Source organism: Protopterus annectens, chromosome 15.part0 (assembly GCF_019279795.1).
Source record: "Protopterus annectens isolate FY-2018-M chromosome 15.part0, PAN1.0, whole genome shotgun sequence".
NCBI classification, from domain to species: domain Eukaryota; kingdom Metazoa; phylum Chordata; order Ceratodontiformes; family Protopteridae; genus Protopterus; species Protopterus annectens.
In genome coordinates this window covers 668602645-668623606 of record NC_056749.1, presented here as the reverse complement: position 1 = coordinate 668623606, position 20962 = coordinate 668602645, and the positions used below count along the sequence as shown (strand labels likewise).

At 38.9% G+C, this 20962-nt stretch overlaps 1 protein-coding gene across 4 annotated transcripts in view; it reads left to right on the top strand.

The window, feature by feature from the left end:
* Positions 1 to 20962, top strand: part of SRPX2 (sushi repeat containing protein X-linked 2) — a 473560-nt gene that overhangs the window by 135272 nt on the left and 317326 nt on the right. For 3 of the 4 annotated variants that reach the window (XM_044057516.1, XM_044057515.1, XM_044057517.1), the window contains one exon: positions 19235 to 19318. In XM_044057516.1, the coding sequence (XP_043913451.1) occupies positions 19235 to 19318 (84 nt within the window). Of the gene's footprint in view, positions 1 to 6023; positions 6078 to 19234; positions 19319 to 20962 lie in introns of those variants that run through there. The other variant, XM_044057518.1, reaches the window with a different exon arrangement.

The window sequence follows — 20962 nt, the reverse complement described above, 5'->3', positions numbered from 1 at the left end:
CCTATGTACCTACAAAGTGGTAAGAGATCTGGGATCACAAGTAGACTGCGACCTTAACTTTGACCACCATGTGTCTACTGTAGTAAGGAAGGGTTTCTACATAGCACACTTGATTAGCAAAGGCATTGCCTCTAGAGCAAAGAAGGTTATAGCCAATCTATGCTCATCACTAATCAGGCCCATAACTGAGTATAATGCACCTTTTTGTATGTACTATACAAAGCACCTGCAGCAATTGGAGAGACCTCAGAGGCTTCTAACTAAGAAGATCGAGGGAATGCAGTATGTCCCTGAAACAGACCGACTAAACACCCTGTCACTATACTCAGTATCATATAGACTTCTTAGGGGAGACTCATGCCTGGCTTACAGAGTAATCTCCAACCCAAATCTAATGAATTTTCTGCACAAATGTAGATCAAATGGGGCTAGAGCTACCCATTCCAGCGACTTAAATATGGCTTGGGACTTGAATAGGATGTGCTGGAGGGACAGATTTGTCTCCCAACAGCTGCTGCATCTTTGGAATAAGCTGGCAATTCATGTGAAGCAGAGCACCTCTATGACACTGTTCAAAAGGAAACAGGACGAGTGGATGAGGCACCATAAATTCTTACCAGGGATAGCACCCACAATCCTCCTGGATATGGGCAGTAATTAATAAATACAATTCTGGGTATTGACTAGAGTATCTATGGTATTACATTGGGATAAAATGGCTAGGCTGAAAATGACATCCGGGTCAATAGCCTAGTAACCTCCTATGATTATTTTCTGACTTCAGTTCTCAATGATTTCCTAGTGATTTTCCAAAAAAACAAAATTTTATAAGCAATAAACCAAAAATTTGAGTCAAAATTCTTGATATTCTGTGAAAATTTGTACAATTGAGAGGTATGCAGGCATACATCATTAGGAAAGACTATCATTCCTTCAACAGACAGGTAGTCTAAAACTACAGGAGCTCATAAGCAATGTGAGTGAGTGACATTTTGGTAATTCTCATGATTCCTATATTTGGCATACATTGCAGCTGTATGTCTGTTAGCAGGGTGGTGATTTCTCATAGGGTCAGCTTGATTGCAAGCGGCTGCACAATGTCTTGAATATATACTTACACGCATAAATATACACACACTATGCATGTACACAGTCTCTCCAAAAATGTTTGTTGAGCTGTGTCTTGTAGGTGATGCTGGCTACCTTCTTTAATCCTGACTCATGACCAAAGGGCATAACCATGAAACCACTGTTGAGATACATTTCACCACTGCTCATTCCAGACATGGGCCATCTTTGAGCTGCTAAAGACATTGGACATCTTTGGTCTGCTAAAGATATGGTTTTGATGTCTCAGTAGATCTAGCGGTCCTCTACAGTAATTGCCTAGTGCAGCCAGGAAGATGTCTGTGGTCTGTCCCATGCTGCACTATATGATATTACAGAAACAGGACTGACATCCTTTCCATGTGGTCGTGCTACACCATCATGCAGTAGTAGCAGATGAAGCCGATGGTGGTCATTAGTATCAGGATGAAGTACAGTCACTTCGACCCTTCAAAAAATGTGCATGCCTAACATGACCTGTGTCATGCGTATCAGGGATACAGATTTCCAGGGCTATGGCAAGCAATATCTGCACCATTATTAAGACCTGAATCTACACTGTTCTGAAGATCTGCAGGAGTGGGAAGATAAAGTACACATAGATGTGCTATAAATGTGTGTGTTTTTATAGGTTAAAAATACTCTTTAATATGTGCACATTTATCTTTCAGCTCATAAAGAGATACATCTCAGATGGGTGTCCCAGGAGGCAAGAAAATTTGTCTGCAAGAAGGGGTTCATATCATTGCTATCTGACTTTGAGTTCAGTGTGTTTTAATGATATCACACTTTTCCCATTTTGTGTCTATTTTCTGCAGGTCAATCTCATATGCAGAACAGGAGGATTGGAAGGCAATTTCACCACCACTACCTCCATTTGTTGTGTCTCATGGTGGATTGGATGATGTGGCTGTGAATGGCTCACTGGTGAGGAGTGAATATCCCTCACATGTGGCAGCTATGTCCTTCTACCTGTTGACCAGCCACAACTGCAGTAAGTTATTGTGACTGCAGTGGAAGATGCCAACAAGTGTCATGTTGGTCAATGTCCTAGCCAGAGAGATGCCATTCCATGGTGAACTGCATATTCACTGGAGTGGCAAGCACTAACCAGTGGGCTACCAGGTGGCAGTGTCTACATAAGATCATCAGGTAGTGATAGCTCTGTGTAGGTAGCCCTCTGGGCTACCCTGACAGCACCCTGGAAATCACCCCATTTATTCAGTAACTGGTATGACCTCCTTCCAGTGTCCTGTGCCGTTCTTTGTGTATAGTCTAACCCACTTCATTGCCATTTGGTTACTCTCTGTTTTCTTGTGTTACACCTTTGTCAACCTATCCTTATGCATGCAAAACAACCTGTCTATACTGTTTTGTATTAGTTTGTTAGCTTGCATGCATCATCTCACATCACCTTTCCATAGCCACTCTTCCCTTGCATACACACCCCCATGCCTTTTCTGTTCATACAAATAAAAGGTGCTGTAACCCCCAAAAGTGTACCTTACCTTACCTTCCCACCCCCTGCTACATCTGTTCTTGTTTGCTCCCTTTGTGTGATTCCCTCAACTTGCTCTTTCCCCATTTCTCACTGTGCTGTGTACCCCCTTCGTCCATACTATAACAATGATGATATAAATAGGATTTTATCAACTGTTAGGCAATATTCAAATGCTGTAGTTTGTAGTCAGTACCGGCACAAAGCACCATATGTTAGCAGCAGAAGACATCTTTTGCATTGTACAGGAGCTGGCCTTGTATTATCAGGGCATGTCAGTTAGGAGGCATGCTGTCGCTGCATGGGTACAATTTGCATTTCTCATTGCTCTCTTCTGCTATGTACAATGGGAGCCACACAGCTACCTGTACTTATTCCATTTTGTCACTGCAGCATATCATAACAGTTGAGTAGGGTTGTGTGCACTTAAACACAGTGTCCTGGATAGTCATAGCATGTCATGTAATGCCATCTTCACATACAAGCTTGGCATCTCCATGAATTCTAGCCAGAAAATCCACAATGTGCATTACATTTTTGATATTAATAATGATTCTTCAAAACTTGTGTTATTTTCAGTTTAGACTGTCAGGACATGTGACATGGCTGGCTGTTTTCACATGCAGCACTACTGAGCATCTAGTCACTCCTGGGCTTTGATGGCAGAGTTAAAGAATGTAATATCCACATGAAGCTGAGTGTGACTTTAAGCACAACCTAGGCCAATGGATGGGGAACAGGAAATTTACACTGAGCCTGGCACCAATGTTGATTATGGACAGAGGTAGCTTATAAATGCCTAACCCTCAATCTCCTATTTGGATACAGGATGTCATTATTTGTTTCGGAAAACTTGGCTAGGCTTAGAAAGGCTGCTCCCCCTCCCCCACACATCATTAGCCTAGTAAAAATCTTTGAATCTATAATACAAATCTGATTTCTTTCCTATCAGGACACTACATACATGCAGTGAATGAGTAATCAGCAAGAGCATCAAGTTACAAATGCAACGTGATGTAGACAGGATTACTATTTTAAACGGATGAAGATTCGCCAGATCACTAAATTATTTTGGTTGATATACAAGTGGTTGAGTGAATGGTGTTCAAATACTTTATATGCCACATGTCTTCAAATGTGTCAGCTTGAAAGGCAGCCGCTAACAGCAGCTCACATGACCCTGTGCTCACCTTTTGTACATTAGATATACTTCCTTGTATGTCATCCACAGGTGACTGGACGTGAGATTGAGCAAGCTATGTTGGTCACTCATCCAGTGGAATATTCCTGTGAAAGAGGGCATGATGGCCATTGCAGCATGTTACACATAGGTGAATGGGTAGCTGGTGGTGAAGGGGATGGGTATTCTGCAACCCACCACAGGTAAACTGTTTTCAATGGACTTTTACTAAGACTAATATGTAACCTTGCAGCAGAATATTTAGAATAACAGTGGTAAATCCACCCCCAAAAGAAAAAAAAAAAACAGAGTGGTCTGTTCCTTCAGTATTTTTTTTTTTTTTTTGGCAAATAGCACAGTAAACATATTCCATATCAACATGTTTCTTGTAATTCACTTGAATATCCCAAATCGCCAGAATTATTCTTATGAGTTACTAGGCATGCAGTCCAGGAGACCATCAAGGAGTCTAGCCTAAATTCCCAAAAGTACTGTCTGGTAAGTTCCTTCCTCATGGTCTCATAGTAGGCAAATGAAGGTGGAGGGACTCCAACCTAGTACCAAAGGAAGTTGTTCATTAACAGACCATAGCCATAATCCTTTTAACTAACAGCCAGACTACTATACCATGACTGCACTTTAATTATGCTACAACATCGAAGGGGGATCTAGCTTTGTCAGCTAGCTCACATATAACCTTGCACCAGAAGGAATTTGCCAGATACTGATTTAAAGTCAAAACATTTTTTTCCGAAAAACAGCTGTGAGGAGGAGTGAAATCTAATTGCAGTCCAAGTCCCGAAGGACTCCAGATCAGCAGTCTAGTTTAGATAATCTTATGCACATGAAAATAACATTTAAACATTGGATGCTATCCAGGACAAGCCACAAACGTTTCTTTATATATGCACATAAGTAATTTAGATTTATTTTTGGCATTTCAAGTTCAACTTTTCTAAGGCATGTGGTAATTCATTTACTTTGACAACATAAAATAAAACAGAAAATGTACAAAGGAACAGTTATCCTTATTGTCTACATGCTAAATGCTAGAGTACTGAACTTTTCTCTGCTTTCTAGGTACTAGGTGTGTGTAACAAAAATCACTGCAAAAATCAATTATGTGACTTTTGGATGGAATGAATGTTTCAAGAGGTATCTGTAACATAGTCAAAGTGCTCTGGGCCAACGGCAAGATAACCCTTTTAAATTTATTATGCCTGGCTTCCTTTCGTTTAGAGGGTATGATTATAAGCAGCTTCTAAGGTAGGTATCTACAGTAATGTAGCTAGAATAAGAGCTTCCAGTAGTTAATGAGACATACTAGTCAGTGAGACATTGGCTTTACAATCATTCATTCGTTCATTTTCTGATATCCATTTAACATTTTTCTGTATTGTGGGGAAGATGGGGCCTATGGCACCAACTAATGGTGATAACATTGTCTGGGATAACAGTCCATTGAAGGATGCACGCAGACATACATTCACATACATCTAACAGCAATGTTGAAGACCACCAGTTTACCTACCTGCATGTTTTTGGGATGTACAAAGAAAACTGAGTATCTAGAAGAATTCAGAGAGACCCAGGGAAGGACATGCAGACTTCATACAGAAGACACCACAGCTAGGAACCAAACCAGAAGATCAGGTGCTATGAGGTAGCAGTATTAACTTTTGACTCAATGTACCAGCCCATTTGGATCTACAGATGTCATAAATATAACTATCACAGTAAAACACATAGCTGCTTTCCAACTTATAGCAACTAAGCTGCAGAGAAAATTATTATTACAGCAAGGAGCACACCTGCATGTTATGTCCTTTATCTCTGCCAGTAATTTCCTCTTTCTACAATACATGTGCAATGCAATACTTTTTATTGATCACTAAGTCAGGCAAATTAAAATAAAATTTATGAAATATGGTAATGCCTGTTTTTGCAGACTTTCCTATTGTATGTTATAATAATAGCATTTTTATCTTCGGTAACAGCTAAAATACTTTGCCATAGCAATTGCCGAAGCTAAATCTAACTGCTGTTAAAAAATACACTCTGGTTTACTTGCATCATAACTCCATTTCTAATATTCACTGCTGTACTTAGTTGGCACATTGTAATAAAGGGTTAAACTATGACAGTAGCCTAGACAGAAAATAAAGCAGCCAGAGTGAGAGAACTTACTCATATGTCTATTAATATATGTGAGCAGTTCACTTTGTCGACTGCAGCCTTTGCTTATAAAGTGAAATGCTATGTTTTCTGACTGGCAGTACTTGTTATAGAGTGGTGAGTTGAAAGTCGGGTGTGTTTATGGCATGTGCTTTGCATTATGGTAAGAGGCAGCCTGTATTAATGATAAACACTTTGGATATTCTGAACGTTTTGGAACTTTTTGTGGGAGTGTGTATGCAAGTCTTTGCAAAGTAATGTAAGAGTAAGGGCTAGCTTTAGTGGTGTGTGTGTGTGTGTGTGTGTGTGTGTGTGTGTGTGTGTGTGTGTGTGTGTGTGTGTGTGTGTGTTTTACAGTGTGTGTGATGTAGTGTGTGTGTGTGTGTGTGTGTGTGTGTGTGTGTGTGTGCGTGTGTGTGTGTGAATGCTTTACAGTGTGTGTGAGCATTTGAGGGGTGGGGTTAGAGTAACGGGTAGTTAAGGAGATATATTTAGTAGTGTGTGTGTGTGTGTGTGTGTGTGTGTGTGTGTGTGTGTGTGTGTGTGTGTGTGTGTGTGTGCATTTGCAGTCTAAGGTTAAAGTAAGGCCTATGAGGAGCAGATTTAGTATTGCGCACATCTGCTGCTGTATGTGGTATATGTTGGAGTCTTGTGCAGTAGTCGTGTTACACAAGTATTTTTCTAAGTTAAGGTATAGGGTTGTGATTAGGGGCATGGAAAGGGTTAGCACACATTAGAAGGGTGTTGCAGGGGAGGCAAAGTGATCAGGTGCTTAAAAAGATAAAATTAGTTACATGATAAGTTACTGGCTAGTTCTTAAAGCCACAACATTTTGATATTGCCTTTTTTTCAACTTTTTTTTTTTGTTTAGATTCTGGTTTTAGGCTGTCACATCAATTCAACTATATTTTCTTATTCAACAGATCACTCAAGAAAGTACACTGTGTGTGAAAGGTTGTGTTTTTAATAAATTTATTTGGTTTCCTTTAACCGGAGGTTTTTGTTATTGCTGGTTTACTTTTTACTCGAGCTAAGAACTTAGCTGCCACTTTTTGTACTGCTCTGTTCTTTCTTCCTGTTTTATGAAGATCAATTCTGCTATTTTGTTAAAGATATACGGAAGCTGTTTGGAAAGTCTTCTTCCAGAGTAGTGAGATTCTCAAACAATGTGAGGGGATCCTGAACTCTATTCCTAGATAAGGGTCATTGCTTGCTTTCCTTCTTCAGTTGAACTTACCATAACCTTAGATGTTCTTCTCTTCCATCTTGTAGTATTCATTACAGTAGGGAGGTTGCGGCCTGCAGCGCCGCCATCCAACCAGTACACCAAAGTCTTTGCTCCTGGAGGGTATGTGTGACGTTCCTTGTCAGGGCCATAAACCGACGTAGGGTATAAAAATGACGTCTGCACGTACCCTCTTCAGAATGAACTGCTGCATACAGTAGTACTCCTGTATGTTAAGAGAGGGTCATAATAGGAAGATCCTTAGACTTACATGTAGAATAGACCTAGGGTAGTAGGTAGGCTGTGTTTAGTGGGGAGACTGGAGGAGAGCATGACTATGTCCCCACAGGTAGGCCATGATATGTAAGTTAGGTAAAGTAGATGGGCAGGTGGGTGAGATTGAATACTGCAACATGGAAGAGAAGGACATCTAAGGTTATGGTAAGTACTTACACAACTATTATATGTCCTTCTATTGTCATGTTGCAGTATTCATTACAGTAGGGAGAGTACAAGAGTTTAGGTATAAGCCTGGGTGGAGGATTGGGTTCCCTGGTCAATGAAGCCTTGGAGAACTGACCTGGCAAACCCTGCTCTTGCTCTGGAGGCTAGGTCCAGTTTGTAATATTTGGTAAAGGTATGAAGTGAAGTCCAAGTGGCAGCTTTTAAAATGGAATCATAGTCAATCCCTTTGAAAAAGGCAGCTGAGGAGGCAGCTGCCCTGGTAGAATGAGGCTTGGCATGACCGTGCAAGGTTTTTCCATGATAGGAATAGCACATGCCAATGGATTTTGAGATCCATGAAAAAATGGCCTGCTTGGAAACTGCCTTCCCTAGAGCTCTTGGATGGAAGGAGATGAATAGCTGGTCAGACTTTCTGATAGGTCTGGTTTTGTCTAAGTAGTGCCTCAGTTGCCTGTGGATATCCAAAGAATGGGGAGTCCTCTCTGAGGAATTTTGTGGATGAGAGTAGAAAACCAGTAGGTTAATGGTCTGGTTTAATGAGAGTTCATTAACTACCTTAGGCATGAAGGAAGGGTTAGTCCTGAGGGCAACTCTGTCACTGTGGAAACTAAGATAAGGAGAGGTAGCCATAAGGGCTTGTATCTCTGATACCCTTCTGGTGGAGGTGAGGGCCACTAGTAGAACTGTTTTCAGGGTGCATAGTTTCAGAGATACTGAATGAGCTGGTTAAAAGGGTGACAATGTAAGTTTTTCTAGTACAAAATTCAAGTCCCAAGGAGGGGGTATAGGCTTTCTGGGGGGGTCTGATATGAAGTACCCCTTTCAGAAAAAGTTTGACTTCCAATCTGGAAGCCAGAGGAGGTGATATGGGCAGACAAGCAGAGATGGCAGATAAATGGACTTTGACTGAAGAGTAAGTTAGTCCTGAGTCAAGTAGCTCACACAAATAGAAAAGGACTACAGGTATAGAAGAAATCATTGGGTCCTGGTTTTTCTGTTGACACCACTTGGAGAATATGTTCCATTTACACACATAATTTCTCCTGGTACTATGTTTTCTGGCCTCCTGCAGAACATTGAGTACGTCCTCTGAGTATAGGTGTCTGTAAGGGATTAGAACCCTATCACCCATAAGGTCAGTTTCAGATTGTTCACCTGGGGGTGTAGTAGGGATTCCCTGCCCTGTGTGAGCAGGTCTATTCGGCGAGGTAACCTGTGATGATTGCCCTTGGATAGTAGGTGGAGAAGAAGAAATCAGTGCTGGCTTGGCCAAAAGGAGTCACCATCAGGATTTTGGGTTTGTACCTCTGTATTTTCAGGAGAACTTTCTGATTCAGAGTGAGGGAGAGAAGGCATAGCAGTACATTCCCTCCCAAGAAAAGGAGAAGGCTGTGTCTCCAAAGCTGAATTCTTCCTCTGGGGACCCAGGAGTAATGGAGTCCTCCTCCTCTGGGGTAATGAAATCCTTGGGGGGAGTCAATTTGTGATTCATAAGTAATAGATTCCTCTGAGGAGGAGTAGTCTTCCCCTGATACCTCTAAAGGGGGTCAAGGAGATGGACCAGATGGTAATTGTTGTATCTGCAAGGCCTGAAATGCCTTAAAGAGACTTTGTGAAAATACTTCCCATCCAGGAACCGGTTGAGGCTCAGGATGCTTTACTTTTTATTTTCTCTTCAAAGGGGTAGCCAGTGGAGAAAGAATCAGAGCTGACATCTGTTTGGGTGGAAGTGTATTAGCAGGGCCCTCCGACTGAATGAGCCGTGGTTCCCCTCTGCCATCGGGATCTGATAGCTGATTAGCCTCAGCAGATGTACTTAAAGTTTCTGCCATCCAAGCTTCCACTGAGGTTCCCGGGCCTGGTTTGGAAATGGAGGTCTGAGAAGATCCCGGGCTTTCATCAGCCTCAAGAATCTGCTTGGACGCCTGAGGCGCAGCCTGATTTTCTTGGCCTTCTTCCTTGGCGGCGTGGCAGATGGGCCTACTCCACTTTCCATGCCGAGCGCAAGATGTCGTAATCTCTAATTTTCCAAATACAGTTCTAACATGGCCAGATGGCTGTGAAGTGTTTTGGGGACGAAAGATTTGCAAATGGGGCAGGACATATGGTCATGGGCCTTGTCTAAGCAAAAAACACATTTTTCGTGCATGTCCTTGTGAGGAATCTGTCTCCCACAAGCACACTTCCCCTTTCTAGTTGACATGTACATCTTAACAGTAAACAAAAGGCAAAGAAAAACCCAACAGGGCACTTATCTGTATCATCGACTGAAGCGGTCATCTGGTCTGGAGCAGTAACTTTAACTGGTCATTTGAAAAATGTGATCTGCTTTCAGAACTGGCAATATGTATTTTTTATTAGTTTCTTATAAGCTTTTTATCAACACATTATTAAGACATTTTACTTTATTTCATTATATTATGAGTGATTCTATGAATAGCTTTTAGTTTTTTATTATTGCTTAAAGAATGTCTTTTATGGTATGTAATTAGAATATTTGGACACCAGGTGGCAGCATTTTGACATACTTTTGAATTTATTTTTGAGTGTCTTTTTTAAATTTTATTGTTATTTTATTGGCTATTTTTATGATTAGGGGGATTATTTAATGGGCCTCAGCTATGTAATTTATTATTCTGATGAAGTTCTTGTGAACAAAAACGTATTTGGAGTGTTATCAGCATTTTGGTGTATTGCTTGTCTTTATTTTGGGACATTAAACCTTGGAAGAATTTGTGGACCTGAGTGCTTCCTTCCAGCCTTTTTACTTCTGTTCTTGGTGGTTATTGTGATTGGAATCCCCGTTTTTTACTACTTTGTTCACATAAAAACATGGGAAGTGTGGGAACAATATATGCAGAGAAGGAACGAGGTTTAAGAGGCAGGATTTCAATGAGCCAAATAATGCTTAACTGACAATGACTGGATAGATTATATGTGATATATAATGTTTGCCACTACAGTTGTTTCAATGGTCTCTGTGATGTATAATGTTTGCAACTAAAGTGGTGTCAATGTTGTTTGTTTTTCAATTATATAAATGCAAGTTTGCCTATGTCTTAGGTTATAATTTAATAAAGATTTTTATTAAAAGAAAAAAAAAAGTAAAACTATGTGTGAAAAGCAAAAAAAAGATTTCAGTGAGCTGTAGGTGATATGAAAACATGCTTATTCATTGAAAAATAATACCTAGCTATTTAAACAGGAAATGCTATGGCCATAGACAGAGTGGTATCATAACTAGAAAAAATTTGATGTCAGTTGCAGTTTCCATACCTCTCAACCTGGAATCATCAGAAATCTGGACAAGGCCCATGAAAAATAGGTACAAATCTGTGTGCTGATTAACATAACATTTGCATAAAATAATTACATAACCCCGCCCATGCCGGTGGAATTCTGGGATAACAGCTTTCAAATGCAAACTGAAGAACAGACAACCAAAATATGGCACCAGAGTCCCCTTCAGCCATCCAATGTCCTATTATCTGGCTATTTCACTCCATTTACCATAAACACTAATGTGTGCATACCGCTTTACTTCTACAATTATTACTTAGATTTTATTTTTACATTTTATAGCACAAACATGAATAGGTATCTGCTAAACAAACAATACTGTCTCACAAGGAAAACAGACTTTGCATTAAAACGTCTCTGCCTTTGAAACTCACATTCATTGAAACAACATTGAAACCCACACCACATCCAAAGAAAATGCATCTGGCTAGTGGTGGATAAAGATTATCTTTGGGCTGTTTTCAAATCATAGGCCCCTTGCACACAAAACAAGAAACATACATGCATTCTTTGATGAACCTTCCTGACTTTATTAAATTATATTCCTTGTATAATACAGCACACTTGTTAGACTTAAGTTAGAGTGCAATTTATAGTTTGAAGATTTTACCAGTAGGCAGGCAATGAAACAAAATGCATGAACCAATAATGAAAAAACTGCCCAGTTCAAAACATTTCCATCATAAAAGTCTACTTACACACACACAATCACATTTTAAATATATTGTTTGAACATTTTTCCAGTAGGCAATGAAACAAAATCATGAACCAGTAATGACAAAAACTGCCCAGTTAAGAACATTTCCATCATAAAAGTGTAAATATATAAATAGAATATGACAGTAGTATAATCCATAGGCAGCTTACACAGCTTCTTGCACTTATTTTCAATTTCAGTTTTTTTTGGGGGGGGGGGCAAAAGGGCAAAAATCAGAGACACGTATATAATTTTGGAAAGTTGCTAGAATAAAACAGGTTACCACCATGCATTTCATCATCTTGAACCCAGGACTCTGTGCACTACAGTTACTACATACCCTATGCCAAATCATCAGCTTCTTGAAAGTCAGTTAGACTGAAACTTAAATGGCTATAATTTAGTGAATCCAGCTCTCAATTCTCACCATAGCTCTCAACCTCTTAGCACAAAAAACCTGGACAAAGCCAATAATGCGAGAATACAGCCCCAAAATAGGGACACATTTCAATTACTTAACTGATCTTAGAAACTTAGAAAATTGCTGGAATGGTTTTGTGTTACCATTTATTTTCTGAAGAATGTGAAGTCTGAAATTCAAACGCCTATCAGTATTTAGTGAATTCAGTCAATCATTCAACAAAAATCCTTAAAACCACAGATTTAATGAGGAACAGAACAAAAATATGAGGAATGAGTTCACAAGTGTTGGTGGCTAAGGACTTTAAGCTCTTTTTACCTTGTACCCAAGGTACAGGGTTTGAGCCTTTCTAGCCACCACCTCCATTCAATGGGGGCATTTTCACACACACACTTTCAGAGCAGTGACATAAGCAAGAAACAGGGCAAGCTAACACTTAAGCAAATAAAAGACACAAATATAGCTTGTGTAAGTCAAGGTAAACTACACAAAAAAGAAGCTGAAGAATCTAAATAAAAAAAAAATGAACAGTACTACAGGATTCTGTATATCTGTCTAATACCTAGAATAAACACTTCAGCAACACATAACCCCCTTCGGTAAATGTCAACAGTATTTTATAATTTATTAAGAATCAAATGCAGAAATTGTATGCAATGAAAATATATAAATACATACACACAGATACAGCTGTAGAGCTGTAAACTATTTCATTATAGATGCCCTTTATGAGCTACACTTAAAAGCCTGTCATGACCACCAGCAAAAAATGACCTCATTACAATTACACAGTTTAACACTAGTTATTGTTAACAAGGAATAGAAGTATTGCTGTCTTAAAAAGAAAAGGCTGAAATCTGCTTAAAAATCAGTAGATTCTATCCAGAAAAGAAGACATAACAGACAGGCTACTGTGACAGGATCATGTTAAGTTCATAACACTGAACAGGGATACCAGTTCTAAAGCAGTTTAACAAGACCTCTTCAGTTTTTCCGTAAATGCTTTTAGTGAGCTGCAGATATAATTAGCAGATAATAAGATTAGATGCCGAATGCTTACAGACAATATTCATGCATGCATGCTGCGTGCTTGTATTTTCTCATGTAAAAAGACTCACAAATAAAGCTGCCTTTCAATGTAATATGCACTATCATCAAAACATTTTGTGAAACATTCTAGTCTACATGGATAAATTCAGAATATGTAAATTAAGGGAAGTTCTTCTCAGAGGTAGCAGTGGCACTAGTACCTTAAAGCAAAACTATATTGTCAAGTCCATCAACTCCATTCTGCCCAAATGGCACCTTGAAACTCTGCAGTAAGTTGTAGCCAGCTTAAAGCCATAACAGTACCTTGCAGTCGTATCCAGCTTAAATCCATAATGGTCAGCAGCTTAAAACTCTGCAGTTGTATCCATAATGGCACCTTTGAAATGACGGCAGTCCTCCCAGACAGTATTCAAAAAGACGCGCTGATGCTCCCAGCCTCCCACGCATGTCCCTGGAGCTTAATTCCGATTCCGACAGGCTGATGGAACTGACGTCATCGCGCACGTGATGACGCCAACTCCAAAGGCACGAAAATTAAAAAGTCTAAAAAAATAGATGAAAAAATCGGAAATGAAAGGGTGCCACTCGGGAATCGTGGCACCCCATTATTGGGACCCCAAATCTCTGTAAAAACAGAGTAATTCGGGACGGTTGGGAGGTCTGGTAGTTTCTGATGTTAACTCAGCTGTACTTATGATGGTAGTTGTAGTCTCTGATGTCAGCTCAGCTACACCTATGATATTAGAGATCCACTTCTAAATCTTGAAAGCTCATAATCCTGAAATTCAAAATAATGAGTCCAAAATCTCGAACATTCAATATACTGAAAACTCAAAATATTGAATTTCATAATATCGAAAAAACAGAGTACACCAACACTTACAATATTCCAGCACAACTACATCACAAAACATATTACTCTTCTCCAACTATAAGAAGGGGGGCAAGCCTCCCTGCACTCCCCATGTGGGGGGCTGCACCCCCACCACCTGCTACTTAAATATATCAACTCTGAGATCGCACTCCACAGAAGAAAATGGCAAACACACCATTATGTTCTTTATGACTGCCCGCTGTAACCGTAGGCGTGTTTCCCTTTAATTTGCTGTACTAAACATAACTCATCTTTGTGTACTATAGTGCGATCTCGGAGTTGATATATTTACGTAGCAGGGGATGTGGAGTAAACTAATATGCTTTGTCTTTTATTTGTTTCTCTATATACTTCTGGTGGAGTATAGTAAGTGTTGATATCCTGTAGTTTTTTTTTTGATATTATGAAATTCAGTATTTTGAGTTTTCAGTATTTTGAACTTTCAAGATTTTGGACTCAGTATTTTGAATTTCGAGATTATGAAATTTCAAGATTTAGAAGTGGACCCGATATCAGTTCTAGTCCATATTTTGTGCTCACTATCACACAGGTAATGAAAATTTTTTTAGTGAAATTCAAAAAAAACATTTCAGTTCTGTTATTCCATTGCTGAGTTACGTTTCTGCACTCCATAAAGTTCTGTTTGTTAAATATGAAGAGGTCAGAGGTTGACTGACCAACCATTATCACTTTATGTAATTCATGTAGGCTTGTCTGGCAGCATGCCTTAGGAAGTTCTACTTAATCATTCCATTCTTGAAAATATCTTTTAATTCAGTAAAAATCATAAATGTTGTTTTCTTGTTGCAATTCCACATTTTATTTTATTTGAACTTATCTGTACACTTTTATCAGTGTGTGCGATCACTGAAAAGTTAGTATTGTGTGTTTCTAAAAATGACTGAATTGCACTTTATGAAAACTCAGTGTCATGTCTTTCTTTGGAATGACAGGCATCGACAACATTTGTAGTATATGATGTGTGACTTCTGATGACTGATGTCTCAAATAAAGAAATTTACTGGTGACCAAAACAAAAGGGTTCTCCACAGATGCTTTCTCTGAGTATGTCATGTAATAGATGACTGCAGCAAAGTGAAAGTTTGTAATGGTAAAATCATAACACAGCTATGGACATGATTGGAACAAGTAATAGATTTTGATAAGAGTGAGTCATCCATAACGGGGGGGGGGGTTGCTAGAATAAGTAGAAGATGTAGTTACTGTGGAGATCCATGCAGTCACATGTTTAAGCTGGGCAAAGTCAAAGTAAACTTTATTGTCGATCAGATATACATAGCAGTGCAAGCTGAACAAAATTACGTTGCTTTGGTCCCCATGCAAGATTTAACAATGAACACATAGTTTGAATGACAGTAAGACTAATGCACATACAGTAATAATTAAATATTAACAACACAATAAATTACCACAATTGGAGAGGAAAACATTAGACAGTATTATATTAGCAGGTATTGCAAGACTATGACTTCACATTGTGACTGCTTAGAATATTACACTTCATCAGTCCATGATGATCCACATGGTCCATGACCATCGACATAATCTGTTATATTTTAGACATAGATTAGAATAGTTGGAGTTGACTTTTCTTCATTTGCATTAGCAGTGGCAAAACACATAGCATACTTGTGTTTGGTGCAGAAGACTGTGGGTTCTATTCCCACATCAGATAGATGGATTGCTGACATAGCAGTATAAGCGGGCTGCAGTCCTGGGTGTGTTGCCCCTTAGATGAGACATTAAATTGAGATCCCAACTGCTTGAGTTGGTTGCATCTCAGGTGGCTGTAAAAGATTCCACAGCACCTATCAAAAAGAATAGGGGAAGTTCCCTGATACCTTGTCAAATTCCTCCTAGACATAATAAATATCACCTTGGGTCTCCCCTGAAATGAGAGCACTAGTCTAGTGGGAGTAACCCAATCAGCAAAGGAAAAATAAGTAAAAAGCATTTGTTGGGGACTACCCTGGCCAGCTGATTAAACTATACCACTAAGAAGATATTGTGCAAACCAAAAGGAAAACATTTTCACATACAAATTCCAAGAAAGACACAGCCAAGCTATCATGTTCACTGTGTAATACATTAAACCTCCCATACTGGAGGCCCATTAAAGTAGGTTGATTTGGAAGTTAGCTGGGATATTTTGCAGCACCTTCATGTTTATTGACATCAGTTCTGTGTTTTTAAAGTATAGCGAAGCAATTTATTTATGCTGTTTTGACAATATCAGAAAAAGACCAAAACATGTAATGTCTACATCTAGTTGCATTTGACTTTATTGGCCTGAATGTACTCATAAAGTATTAAAAAGTAAAAAACGAAAAGTATGGTCATTCAGAAGTCAAGTAATTAAAACACTTTTAGGTCCTTAAGGGATCATTTGCATATATCCCATGGGCCTCCACTACAGTAGGTTTAACTGCACAGTGAATATTCTACCACAGTTAGAAAGCTAGTGTGGGAACATGCCCATTGTTCAAGCTGCAGTAAAACCCTAAACCCTGTTTTTAATGCAAGTGGGACCAGAGCAGCTGAACTGTTTGTTTATATTAACAACACCAGCTGTTACCAAAGCTGAACTCAGACAGCTTCAATTGCATTAACTTTCACCTCTATGCTTTTGCTAGTATGTGTCAAGTGACTATGCATTACCTGCTGCAATCACCTGTGCATTATCCACACTATTGATGATAGAATTTGTATAATACTATCATTTAACCATGAATGTACTGTTCCTTGGATGTACAGCTTTCCTTATCTACAGTTGTGTCTTAAGCATTGGCAGTTACTCACACATATTGAATTTCTTGTGTCATTAATCTCAACTAATCTGAATCTACTTGTTTAAGTGTTGTAACTTTCAGGCTGTGGCTGAAAAGGACCTATCTAAGTTAGTCCACTACCCTTGTCAACAAATTAAAAAAAAACTCCATTTCATAAGTTTAACAGTAACCCTGAAGAAACACTGTAGAAATATAGCATTCATCTACACATAAGCACCACTTGACCCACCCAGTTTTCCCACTTCGATTCCACTAGATCGCATGGAAACGCTACATAATCAACAGTGTATTTTTCCACAGCCCTCATAAGAACTGTGTCATTTCCCATGAATTCTTTAATTTTCTAAATAGTTTTGACTTTATTACTTCTTTGGGAAAGGATTTATAATCATCAACAACTCTGTCAAATCATTTTCATGTCTTCCGTAAAGTATTCTCTTAGTGTCATCATACTGTGTCCTGTTTTTCTCATATACCACCCTTTTAAAATACCTTTCCACATTTTGTTTGGACTCTATAGAGGTTCCTTTGAGGTACTTTATCATGATGGCTTCTTCTGCCATTATTATTGGTGTTAGACTCGTTGATCTTAGCTGGTCTCTCATTACATGGTGAAAGGAGTAGATCGTACACCATTTTTGTTACCCTACTCTGAGCTGCTTATATTATATATTTTTCTTTGTGAAGATGAGATGTTCAGAACTGCACAGAGTGCTTCATAAATAACTTCTTGTTTCTACTGGTGAACCAATGTCCTTTGCATCCCACCATTCTGTCAGCATTTCTTGCTGTTCATAGCGCTTGCTAGTTTATCCTGTATGACTATGTCCATGTCCCTTTCCTCACATGTAGTTATTACTGCTTCTGTTCATATCTTTGATGCTGGCATGTTTTTCTGTAAGGACTGCATAGTCACTCACAGCCCACCTTTCCAGAGCCATTTAGAAAGCAAGCAGTAAAACACAAGGCCCCCAACAGGTTAATGTAAATAACTAGGTCAGGGGTCTGCAACCTTCACCATCAAAAGAGACATTTTTGGCCCCCCTCCCACCAAATAAAATTCGTCGAGCCACAAAACCTATTTGACCCCTAAAATGAAGATAACACAGCATATAAAGTTTTATATATAGTTATTATACTAAATATAAAAGAACTAAGTTTATAAGAGCAATATTTAAAATCCGTCCCTATTTTTGTTCCTTTGCTGGGATTGCTTGATCGCTCTCATTGTGTGTGTTTGTGTGTGTGTTATATCTCTTAACCTCTTAGAACAAGAAATATGGACAAAGCCGTAAATAATGGGGCACAAAGGCCCAAAAATATGGACACTTTTTAAATACTGCTGTTACAAACTTAGAAAGTTGATAGAATAACAGATTTTGCATTAGCATTAATTTTCTGAAGGGTATGAAGTCTGAAACTCAAATGTATGACTATTTTTTTTCTGACTGCAGCCCTCAATGATTTGTCAGAAAATCACAATTTTATGAGAAACAGACCAAAAATATGAGACAAAAGTCAGGACATTCTGCAAAAATCTGCACAGTTGAGAGGTAACTGTATGTGTGTGTGTGTGTGTGTGTGTGTGTGTGTGTGTGTAGTTGTGTGGAAAATGCATGTTAAAAGAAACCATGTTATTCTAGCAAGTTTATGTTCATAAGAGCAATATTTAAAGTCTGTCCCTATTTTTGTTCCTTTGTTCCTCTTTATTTGTGGCTCTGTCCAGATTTCTTGTGGTAACCTTTCAGGAGATGCTGCTGCTGCCAGAGGATCACTCAATTGCTCTTAGTGTGTGTGGAATGCACAGCAACAGAAATCATGTTATTCTAGCAAGTTTATAAATTTATCATAGCAATATTTGAAGTCCATCGCTCAATCACACTCAGTGTGTTTGTGTGTGTGTGTTGTGTGGTAGAGTGGCCATTATTTTTCAAAGCTATAGGGAGCCACTGCAAAGATGTGGAAGAGCCACATGCGGCTCCAGAGCCGCAGGTTGCAGACCCCTGATCTAGGTGATGCAAGGTCATTTTCTACTTATTTCATGAATTATCACTATACACCAAATTATGATAATTAATTTTATTACTGATGGACTGTAAGTGCTGAAAAATTAAATAGCAGATATAAAGACAGATTAGAAACATTAAGATCATTCTCCTACAGTTTTCTTTCTGAACCATTTTTCCATATATTTCAATTGTTCAGAATTAAGACTGCCATTCCCATCAGCCTAAAGAATAACCATTCATGTATTTCCTTATCCTCTTAGATTAGTAACAGCATTAATATTTACTACACTGAAGTTATAGTTTGATAATCAACCTTAACTTCCCTTGTTGTAATTAAGTCTAAGCTGGCAGTCACCTACCTATGTGTATGTGTATGCATGTTTCAGTTGCTATAAATTAATCTCTGTCTCTTTTTTTTTTCAGGTTCTGGTTACCCTCCTGCACCAAATTACGACAATGAAGTTCAGTCAGTTACCTCCCAGCGAACATCCACTCTTCATCGTCTGAGTAAGTAGCATATATAAAGCTCAGAATGATGACATTTTAGGTATAACAGGCCACCCGCTCCCCTCCCTCCTTTATTTCGCTGTCTCTCTCACTCTCTTTCTTTTGCTGTCTCTATCTTGCTGTTTTCAGTCTGAGCCATTAACTACAAATAGAATCTGTGATCATGTGTTTCTGTAAAACATGATGTTTTATGGTATAAATGAGATGTCTGAATAAATCATTATGGTTTTCATAAAACATGCCTTTTGCTTCCTTGTTTGTCTTGCTGTAATAGTTTACTGTAACATCTTTCACACTGACGTTGGGATATGGTTTTAGTGCTGAACTGTGACTCAGGTCTAGACACGGAGTATAATTTGGATGGGACCTCATTTTTCCATGGTTTTACAAGATTGCAAAAGAGTTTTCTGTACCAACTACATTCCTTTTCCAAGTTTTCTAAAACAGACCATCTCTTAATTTAATTAAGTTATTAAATGCCTAATGAGGGCATTTGCCCTAAGAACTACAATGCCTAAAAACAAGGATCATTTGCAGACTGCAAACTACTTCTTCCTCCATATACTCTGAGATGCAATTAGACAACTAAATTCGGAGGAAATAAGAATATTTACATTAATGAAATGCTAGCAGTTACAGCTCCACAAAAAGATGGTTTTGTTTTTTAATGGAAAATGTATACCTCATGATTTACTAAAGTATAGCTGATTATTATCTGCTTGACCTTGTAACCTTGAAAGCTGACATTTGCAGAGTACAGCAGGAAAGGTAGCAACATTTAATGCAGTAATCACTGCAGCAGTATATAAGTAGACAGCAGTGTGTGATGCAGCAACACTGCAGTTATGTAATGGTCACTGTGCTGGGGTGACATACAGCAAACAGTGCAACAGTCACTATCTCAATGTGCATTACAATAGTCAACATAACAGTGAGTGGCAGCAGCATTTAACACTGTGAATATGTAGTAGTCACTGTGTCAGTGTGACATGCAGCAGGCATTGCATCAGTGTGCAGTGCAACAATCAATGTAGCAATCAAGTGATGTAGCAGCATTTAGCAATGTACAGATTTAGTAGTTACCATAGTGCAATGTACAGAAGAGAATGCAACAGTTTGCAGTGCAGCAGTCACTGTACCATTGTGCAGTACAGTAGTCAATTTAGCAGTGAGTGATGTAGCAGCATTGTAGTACCATAGAGATGTAGTGTCACTGCATCAGTGCGACATACAGCAGACACTGCAGCAGTGTGCAGTGCATCAGTAACTGCATCAATATGCATTACAGCAGTCAATCAAGCAGTCAGTGATGCATCAGAAGCAATTAGCACTGTGGAGATTTACCATTTACTGAGTCAGTGCAACATGCAGTAGGGAATGCAGCAGTTTTCAGTGCAGCAGTCACTGTATCAATGTGCATTTTGGCAATTGTGGGATATATGTATGTTTCCCAAATATGCAACAGAATCTAGAAGATTTAGGATCTTGCCTAGAAGTGTTTACATAAATATTTTTATACCCCAAGCAGTCTCCAGAGAATCTTTCCTCAGGTAGACAGCAAATGTTGGAGATGTGATGGGGAAGAAAGAGGTAACTGGGAACATATTTTCTGGGAGTGTAATTAGTTGGCTGACTATAAAGATT